Source organism: Astatotilapia calliptera, chromosome 14 (assembly GCF_900246225.1).
Source record: "Astatotilapia calliptera chromosome 14, fAstCal1.2, whole genome shotgun sequence".
Taxonomy (NCBI): domain Eukaryota; kingdom Metazoa; phylum Chordata; class Actinopteri; order Cichliformes; family Cichlidae; genus Astatotilapia; species Astatotilapia calliptera.
Window position 1 is genome coordinate 26,889,240 of NC_039315.1, and position 10,561 is coordinate 26,899,800.

Below are 10,561 nucleotides of genomic sequence, written 5' to 3' on the forward strand. Positions count from 1 at the left end.
GATCTTTTCATTGAAGAGTTGGCACATGCAGCTGGAAAAGAAAATAAACCGTCTGTCATTAGAACATTAATTTTGCTTCCTGCTCGAAACTTTTTGAATGAATTGCTGGTGACTCTCGCTGCATTTATGTTTTAAAGTCTAATAAACGTCTTCAGCCTGCTTCTGGATCTTAGAAAAATGTAGAATCCCCCCCCAAAAAGGAGACACAAATTATACTGTAAGTAATTTTAAATAGTTCATAAGTACAGTTTAAGTGGTGCTTAAATTCAGGTACTTTATGGGAAAAGAGGCACAAATTATACTGTGAGTAATTTTTGTAGCTCCTAAGTAAATTGGCTAAGCGACTAAGTGTGTATGTAAATTTTAAATAGTGTGTAATGTCAGGTATTTTATGGAAAGGAGATACAAATAATATTGTAAGTAATGTTAAGTGGTGTGTCATTCCTGTATTGGAGGGAACATTTCCAGGTCCTGTAAATGCTTTCTACTTTCAGCAGCGTGGGTTTTATTATGTAGTGGGTTAACCTCGCCTTTTTACATTATTATTAGGTGTTGGTGCTGCACAATTCAGTTGTCTTCTTATACCGTCTATAAAAATGTGATAGGGATGGTTCTCCCTTTCCTACCAACCACAAACACTGCAGGGCGCCAAGTCCAACACTTCAACCATCAACCGGAGCTTTCAAAAAGACTGTGAGGAAAAATTACATTAGGGTGAATGACGAAAGACTTATTCCAGTAGAATAATTTGTAGAACAAAACAGAATTAACAACAAATCATTCTTATTAGCTTTGAATACTTTTATTTATACTAGTAAAGTACTGTTTGTACAGTTTAGTTACTTCTTTGGACTTCTTTTGATTTTTGTTTTCTTATGTTCTCTCTAGAGGTAATATCTGAAAATAATCTGTTTGCGCATTAGAAAAGCTTCTGATTCTACATATATTTAGCCGATATTTTTCCTTCTATGAATATGGAAATGTATTTATTTTGCCTGCAACCCCACTGTGTGGATCAGAATCATCTTTATTTGGCCAAGTTTGTGCACAAAAACAAGGAATGTGACCACAATTCACTATACAAACAACTATACAAACTATAAATGCAAAACAGAGTAGTATAACTGCATATGTACATATGACCTGAATGATATAACAGCGGGTTATTTCACATCGTTCGTCGGAGTGACAGCTGATTATTGCATTTTTATTGCACTGACAGTAACAAAATGAGTTGTCAAGTTCGGAAACTTTGCCTTTACTTACCTGTCTTCCTCTTCCCCACTGTGCAGGTGTCAGCTCTGCTCCACGTGTCTGTTCCTTTATGACACACGGAGCAGAGCAGCAGAGAAGTGCTTTATTTGACTTGTGATATGTCTTCTAGCACAGAAAGACGCTATATGTAACAACCACATTAGTAAAATTGTTACTTATTATGTTCATACGCTGGTTTTTGAACATTTAGTAAAGGTTTTTGACCTGATGACAGACACAGACTCAGCTGTAGCCAGCATGACGTCACCTACTGACATGAGAAGGCTCGAGATGAGCATTTCCAGCCTTGTCATCTTTGTGAGTAGAGAAACTGCGGGCTCATTGGTCGATCGGAAGTCATGAGCCAATAAGTATAGCTCCTTTCTGAAATATACAACCTGGATCATGTATTTAAATTGAACCAAAATGAGTGACTGAGCCCATAAACCGACAACAATATGATCTGTAGTGACAGTAGGGAGCAGGTGGAAGACAGCCTGGAGAGGTGGAGGTATGCTCTGGAGAGAGTAGTAGAAACTAGATAGAATACAGACAGGAGGCAGAGCTGAAGGTGTTAAGATTTTCACTGGGACTGACCAGGATGGACAAGATTAGAAGGTACATGGATGTAGTGAGCCAGCATAAGGAATAGGTGCAGCTTAGGGTCTCACTCATGTTTCGAGTCTTGCATGCTAAGCTAAGCTAAGCTTCCACTGGTTAGATCTGCCCACGAAGCCACAGATGTTAGAAAAGGGTGCAAGAAGCCTGAAGATTTCAACTATGCTTATGTAACAGCACAACAGAGAAAGCATGAGTGGGTAATGAGAGAGAATAATGATTGGCAAATCTTCCAGCTGAGATCTAAAAAGATCATCATCAAAAGACTTGAAACGCCGCTAGTTCTTCGCAGCGCTGACATGCTCATATGAGCTTATTAAGCTGGGGCAGACCTGCCTGCTGTAGAGGCTAATAACTCATGTGCCATATATCACCTCTCTGAATAGCAGCAAATAAAAATGAATTCTGTGTTTATAATGCCAGGGCTGTAGTTTAGTCTGCAAATTCTGCTATGATCCACTGCTTTAATATGCAGTAGCTGACTGGCTTAGTAACCCATGCAGCAAGCACTCCGTGAATTTGCTTCATGACGGATGGCTGTTTGGTGCTGTAACAGCCCTACTGTGTTGTAGAGCAAGCTAGCAAATCCGTCAGGGTGCACAACAGGCCCTTCAGTAATGAATAAGTGAGCGGCTGAGCAGCTAATAACTCGCAGAAAGGCCAGTGGCAGTAAATTCCATCAGGACAGCTTACAGGCCGCTATCCAGGAAAAAAAAAGGTACAGGCAAATATTAAACCCAGAGAGAAACACTTAGAGGGTTTATTTTCCCCATGTTGCCCACTGCTGTGGTTTGCATTAGTCTGCTTTGATTAGAGCAGTATACACACTGCCAGGGAGGTAAGTAACAAAGCAGGATTAGCCGCAGAACTTAAAATATGTCGCAAAATATCCCAAGGCACAACAAAGACTTAAAAGTAAGCACACTGTGCAAGTTTTGTTTCACAGATTCAGCTTTGTGAGCAGCGTCACAGGCTGGAGGTAGAATTTAGACTAAAAGAGGAGGAAAGTGTGGACTTTTCATAGCTTTCTGTCACTGTTTCTCCTTTCTTCATTCTCATTTCTTAAGCTAGGAGTAGGCGGCTCGATCCAAATATCGATAGGATCGATACCAATGCTGCTACAGATATCAGATCGATACTAGCGTGACAGGATCGATATTTTGCTGTGTTTCACTCGCCTAAGTTCAGTGCGTTGCACCCGTTCATCAGAAAGTAGACAAACACCGCTCCTCTCATGCAGGCACACTTTGCTCCGCCCCCTCCTCCATGCCCTGCTGTGCACAGCAGCAACGTGTTGCAGTGAATGAGGAAGTATAGCATTGTGTAGAAGTTCTTTACAGCTGTATATTAAAACACTGGAAACAGTTCTGCGTGTACTGTGGGAACACCATCGACTTGTGCTACTGGTCATGAAAATATGTTCAGATTTGGCAGATTGATGATCATTCATCATCTCATAAATCATGACACACCGCTGTTCCCTACTTAAGCTGCCTTTAAAAGTTAAAAGCATCAGTCTCTGCATTGGTGTTGGCAATATTGGCCCTGTATGCTCGGTATTGGGTCGATACCAAAATTTGCAGTATGGCACAGCACTACCGTAGGCCACTACGTCTTCCCACCATATGACTTGTCCTCCTCCTGCTTTGCCCTGTCTCTTTTCTTCAGTCTCTCCTCCCCCTCTCTCACTCGACCATCTGCGTTTTGATGCATGCACAGAACGTGAGATGCAAACCAGCTTTGTGCTCAGCCAGTCAGGTCATTTACTAAATCTCAATTGACTGCTGCTCCAGTTTCCATGGAGAAGAAACAAGCAACAGGGGAGCACAAAAATCAATGATTCCCCACTGGGCCCGGCTCGGGTCTTGTGCCGGGCCTGAGCTGTGGCGCATAAGAGGATGTTGTTGTCCTGCACAACAAAACACTGTGCAGAGTGCTTGGGCAGTTGTGCGTTCTCCTCTTTGCATTAAATTGTCACCCCTCAGCTCGGGTGGTGTGATGACACCGGCGTCTGCGGTTCGTGTGGGCCAGAGTAACAGTTAAGCAGGCTGCAGAGGTAAAAATAAAAAATGCTTTCTATTCTGAGAGTTAAAACCAGGACAGCCAAGGAGACAGTGATCGTGTCCCTTGCTAAACACTCCACTAAATTATTTAGATCCTGCTAGCGCCTGTCTTCTATCGTACATACATGGATGCATATGCTTTGTAAGGAAGCACTCAGTATGCAAAGGTGCTAACTCTGAGGGGAGGATATGGCTGCCACCTGTTGGTGATTCTGCTGAGGTTCACCCAGTCACCTTGCTGTTTCCCCTCCGTGATGCTGCGGCAGACTCATTTATCCTCTCTGCCGCTGGCGGATGCTCTCTTTCACCCCAGCATGACTCAGAAGCCTGGCTGCCTATTGAGCCTAATGCTGCAGATGCTCAGCTACAGTTCGCTCATTTTAAGCTTCGAAATGAAGCTCGTTTAATCCAGCAGCAGACGCGATTTTTGCAAAAATCAGAAATGTGCCAAACTGAATAAAAGAACGAGGGCTTAGTCAGGAGTACAAAGGTGGAGCTGAAGTGTAGGTTAACGTCAAGGAAAAGGAAAATAGAGGAAAATTTCTGTCCTGTTCATTTAAATTCAATTCAGTTTTACTTTTACAGCCCCAAGCATAACACCAGTCACCACAAGACACTTTATATTGTAAGGTACAGAAACACTATGAGCAAGCATTTGGTGACAGTAGGAAGGAAAAACTCCCTTTAAACAGGAAGAAACCTTCAGCAGACCGAGCTCAGGCAGGAGCATCTGCTTCTGTTAAAGTCTGCTAGCGAACAGCTTGTCACTCATCAAAACTGTCTTCCAGTGGAGTAAAACAACTCTTTAAATATGCCATGTTAACAAAACCTTGCTCCTGACACTTTCTCCAGTGGGCTCTCAGTTTACCTTAATAAAAGCTCTGTGCTGGTTTAAAAGACAGACGTGAGCATCTTCAGGAATATGTGAAAAAAAACGGCACTTCTCTTATTCATCACCATCCAGATGTAGTTAATGAATTCGGTGTGGCTCTGCATCCCTGGTGTTAATAAATTCACCCATACTTGAGTTTACACCCCAGTGAACATGCTCACTAGTGTGCAGCAGATAAATTCAATGTTAACTGTAACTTTGCAGTTCACATAAATAACATCAAAATAATGTTTTATAACATATAATAAACTACTTATATACGCTTCATATATGGTACAGATAAAAATACACACATTTATAGTTTTCGCTTGCATCGCACTGCTGCCGCTCTTCCCTCCTGTTGCCACAGCAACGCAGCACTCGTCTCCATGTCTCTGTGATAGCACATGCTTTGATTAAATCACCGTCGGCAAACAGCGGGGAGCACTACAACGCAGTGTACCCTCAGCCTAATCTAGTGTAAAGGCGCACGTAGAAATAACACGGACACATGATGCAGGTTTGTCACTGACGTCATCTTTGGTGAAGCCTCGATTATGATCCTAAAATAGCAGTGAAAGTTCCCACAACTGAAAACAATTAGTTATAATAACATAAGTGCGCACTAAACCAAACTAAACTACATTTTCCCACCGTGATTTTACAGAAAGTGACACAGCTGGTGCCAGTTTTCTCCACATGACCAACAAAATTGCCAAACTTGCACCGGCTACTCCTTGACCTCCACTTCCTGCTCACTAAGTATGTGAAATCTTCTCCAGCAAAAGCATCGCTTACGGGGACTGCTCACAGTCCATCGTGTGACAACACAGGTAGCAAAAGGTTAAAAAATTAAATACCTCACAGTTGCGTCCAGTGAAGCCCTGGTTACACGTACACGCGTACTCCCAGATGTCCTCTGGCCTGCCTGCCGAGGGGAGGAGGGCCAAGCAGAATCCCCCGTTGAGGCAGGGTCTGCCTTCGCAGGGGTCCGGACGAGGTGTCGCCTGGGTCGGGGTGGGCTCGGCCGGTGCCGGGGTGTCCGGGGCCAGCTGGAACGGAGAGGGGACGGCCCCGATGCTGCTGCTGTTGCTGCCGCTGGTCAGGAGCAGGACGGTGAGAAGCAGGGGGGACGTGAAGCTCCCTGCGTTCTTTGTGGGACGGCAACAAGGAACTGCCGGCACACTGAACACACCCATCCTCATCTTGATCCTCTTAGTCTGGTTTTCTTTTCTTTTCTTTGTTTAGGGGGGGGGGGGGGGGGGGGGGAAAAGGTTGTGTGTTTCTTTTGCGCCTTTGCTCAGAGCTGCTGCTCCTGTTGACCGGGCTCAGCAGCAACTGAGAGGTATATGAGAAATGTGTGTGTGGTGTGTGTGAAAGGAGGAGAGAGCGAGAGAGGGGCGGAGGAGGAGGCAGGCTGGTTGGATGCTGAGGCTCAGCTGTGCGCGGGTAGAATGACTGAGAGGAGACTGGCTGATGGAGAGAAGGTAGGGATGCGAGAGGAGAAGGGGAGGGCTCTCTGCTTTTTTCTGCCTCCGAGTCACAGTGACGATGATTGCTGACGACACTCTCTCTCTCACACACACACACACAAACACCATCCTCCGCTACCCCCTCCTCATCATCATCACCAACTTCATGCACACTCCCTCTCCTGGCTTGCCTTCACTGTGCAGAAAAACAGTGAAGAGGAGCACTGCACCTTCCTCATTTAGAGTCTCATCATCCATATCCTCTTCTTGGAGTTTGGCCTCCAAGGAGGCAGGGAGGAGGGAAAGCAGAGAAGGAGGGGTTGGTGAGAAAACTCATCAGCTTTGCCAAAAGATTGGCTGCTTTCGAGTGATAACAGGCGGCATTACCATAAGGGAGATAATGCACTCTGGGCTTGAATACTGCAAAATCATGCTGATCGAGTTTGGCTGGTATGCTCCGAAAACTTAATCCATAAAGTTCTGTAACAAAAAAGTGTGCATAGATAAAACTGAAAGTAAGGGTTATTTAGGCCTCCCAAATCACAACAGCACAGACATGTTTAGAGCTGTTTTAAAATGAGTTCAAATCCCTTGCTTTTTAGCTTTAAGAGCATCAGTGAACTGTGCCAAGAAATGTGTTTAAAATGTTGCCATCAGTTCTCTTTTGGGGTAGATTTTACTTTGAGCAGACATGGTTTTTAATATGATGCAGTTCTTTGTTGTTCAAAATCCTGCAGTAGGTGATTACAGTTGATCATGTTCATGTAGCGGTCGATGTCAAAGCCAATATATTGATTACAGGAAGTATGACAACCTGACAGCTGTGGACATAACGAAAAGACAGACATAGACTGTAAATAAAAACGGACAGCACCTCAATGACATCACAGTCCAGCTGTTTCCATCTCTTTGAAGACAGAGATCAGCAGGTCTCACCGAGACCATTCGTTTCACTTTAAATTAAATTATAAATCGCAGAATCTGAAGCACCTGCTTTAAAAATAAGACTTCAAACGTAAACTCGAAAAAAGGAAAAGTTTACTGAGGTCATAAATCACGTGGAAGCGAGGCGGTCTTCAATTCAGTGTCCCGAATACCTCTCAATTCGCTCAGGTCCAGTCAAGGTTTACAGGACATGGGGAGCTGCAGTTTCTTATGAGGCCAAAATAAGAGACTGCAGTCTTCAGAGACAATAGCTGACTGCGACCACAAGATGGCAATAATCTACAGGATGGACGCTGCGTGCTTAGAGTTAGTGTGCTGTTAGAAGATGAACGTTTGCCCCAGTCCAGAGGTCGAGAGTGCTCAAGGTTATCATCAAGGATGTCTCTGTATAATATTGCATTCATCTTTCCCTCGACCCAGTCTAGTCTCTCGGTTTCTCTGCCATCACCATGCCACACTGTAGGGATGGTAATGGTCAGGTGATGATTGGTGCCTGGTTTCCTCCAGACCTGACGCTTGGCATTCACGCTAAAGAGTTGTTGTTTCTAATGGTCTGAGAGTCCTTCAGGTACCTTTTGGTAAACTCCCTGCAGGCTGCCATGTGGCGGCTTCTGTTTGAAGAGTCCTGGTGGTTACAGAAACTTTAATTTATGGATGATGTTGCCACCGTGCTTATCGGCACCTTCAGTGGTGCAAAAACTTTTCTGTACTCTTCCCCAGATCTGTGCCTCGGCACAATCCTGTCTCTGAGGTTTACACACAATTCATTGGTGCTCTTGTGCTCTTATGGGGATGCTCCAGAGATCCATTTTGAGTGTCGTGACAAAGGCTGTGAATCCTTATGTACATGTTATATATTTTTATAAATTTGCAAGAATGTTAAGCAAACGTCTTTCTACTGTGTTATTACGGGCTCAAGTGTCAAAGTTTGAAGTGAAAAACAAGTTTCATCTATTTTGGAGTAACATGACAGAATATGGAACAAATGAAGCATTGATGCACTGTACATCCAAAACTTTAGTATGAGGAACAAGAGATCGATACCTGCCTTTATCATGTACTCAAACTCTAGACCTTACCAGTGGTGGGCAACTCCAGGCCTCGAGGGCCGGTGTCCCTGCAGGTTTTAGATGTGTCCTTGAACCAACACAGCTGATCTAAATGGCTAAATTAGCTCATCAACATGCCCTGAAGTTCTCCAGAGGCCTGGTAACGAACTAATCATGTGATTCAGGTGTGTTGACCCAAGGTGAGATCTAAAAACCTGAAGGACACCGGCCCTTGGGGCCTGGAATTGCCCACCCCTGCAACTATACTGGCAACTCAAGTAAGGCTTTGAAAGAGACAAATATCCTAAGTGTCAGGGTTACCTTTGAATTTGAGCAGATCTTTTATTTATTACAAATATAATTTTTTTTTAGTCATCAAAACTAATAACATGGAAAGTGTAATTCAGGAGAAATATTAAAGCACACATCCGTTTCCTATGCCGTGAAATCAAAAGTTGTAACAGTCCTTGACCTTGTCCATAATGTAAGATTGATGCCGTCAGTCATTTAAAACAGCTGCAGGTTGTTGCAGCATGCTCAATGTGATCAATACAAAACCTTTCTGCTGTCTATGTCATCCTGGCCTCAACCTTCCCCATTTCCATAATGAATGTCCACTGGTGCCACTTGGTGCATTGTGAGGTGAAAATGTTCACCTCACAATGCACCAAGTGGCTCTGAACACTGGCATTACTGCAGGCACAGCTCGTGAAGAGAGGTTGACGTTTAAACATCAGTCCACGGAGATGTTTGTCAGATGAAACCAACATGTTTTGTTTTTACATTTTTAATCAATGAAACCATTTTCTACAAACAGACGTCCAAAATGGAAAATGGCTTTGTGTTCCAAACACATCTTATGCGACGTTAAATCTAAAGCTAAGCTCTTTTGTTGTCAAACCATGCCCAACAGGCGACCTGTAAATGGTTACCGTCTCCACAGCAAATCATTTCCACCAGGAAACCGTGGAGTCCTGTGATCCAGAATGACAGGTGTTGAAAAACATTGAGCTTTGGGGGAACCTCTGAAAACTGTTCAAGAACTATGAAATAACCCAGCTGGTTCCAACATGCCAAAGCAATGGCAAAGAGCATTAGTCAAACAGTAATATGAGTCAAACAGTTACTTTATTTATGTTCAGGTAAAAACATGAACCTGATGCAGTAAATTATTGCAGATCTTAGAAACCAGCACATGAACGTTGGGGCCAGGAGAGCATACAGTGGCGCCCTCCCCTGGCAACAGACTGCAGGTGCACACCACAGTTTGTTCCAAGCCAGCAGTGCAAAGAAAAAACAAAAAAACCAAAAAAAAACACTACAGCAAGAAATAAAGACAATATAGAAAAAAAAAAAAAAAAGAAAAAAAAAAAAAAAGAGGTAAAGCAGACATTCCCACTTCAAACGGGGTGTGAAACTGCATATATATTTTATTCCAGAAAATGAACTTGAAATGCTAATCTGGCTATGAAACGATAAAAATGAGACCAGCCAAACTTTGTGCCCAGCTACATTATGTGTTGAGGGTTGCTCAGAGCTTGGTCTACCAAGATAACCCTACGCGTCCGGTAGGATCCAACAGAAAGACGCCAACTCTATTAAAATAAGAGCAAAAAAAATTTACCTGGTCAACACATTAGTTACAACTCTTCATTTGAGCTGAAGCTCTCGGAAATGAGGCCAGAACACAATCTCAGAAGGAGCAGAGGGAGAGAGAGCGAGGGGGAGAAAAAAAAAAAAAAAAAAAAAAAAAAAGATAATATGAGCTCATCACTACCCGCATTCAACCAACTGCAACTTTCATTTCCACAACTTGAAGCAAAGACACACTGGGGGGAGGGGGAAGCCGAACCAAATCAAAATAAAAAATTATAATAACAATGCAACACACGAACTGGGGGCGAATATAATACAGAACAGAACGCGAACAGTCGAACTGAGGGGGAGACGTGAAAACAAAGAGCTATTCTATCAAATGTGTAGAATGAGCAAAGTCTGCAAATTTGTCTGTACAAATGATCTTTGGAGCTAAAGTAAACCTAGCTTGCTCAATGGAACCCGCCCTCCCCGCTCCCCTTCCTCCCCCGTCACCCAGTGATGCTGTCCACCACTCTGGAGAGGAGACATCCCTTTTTTTTTTGTCTTTTTTGTCTTGTTTAAATATCACATAGCAATTTAAAATGTCACCCAGATGTTTTCATCTTTTTTAACATTACTCAACTACTGATATAAGATTTTACTCTCTTTATATTTTAAGTTCTGCGTCATGGAACACCCTTCCATTTTTCT

General features: G+C 43.3%; 1 protein-coding gene across 1 annotated transcript in view; it reads right to left on the bottom strand.

The window, feature by feature from the left end:
• The window catches only part of dner (delta/notch-like EGF repeat containing), a 72,042-nt gene extending 65,965 nt beyond the window's left edge, over positions 1-6,077 (bottom strand). The window contains exon 1 of the mRNA XM_026191904.1: positions 5,667-6,077. Coding sequence (XP_026047689.1) covers positions 5,667-6,011 — 345 coding nt within the window. The 5' untranslated portion in view covers positions 6,012-6,077. The remainder of the gene's footprint in view (positions 1-5,666) is intronic.
• Positions 6,078-10,561: the final 4,484 nt, after the last annotated feature.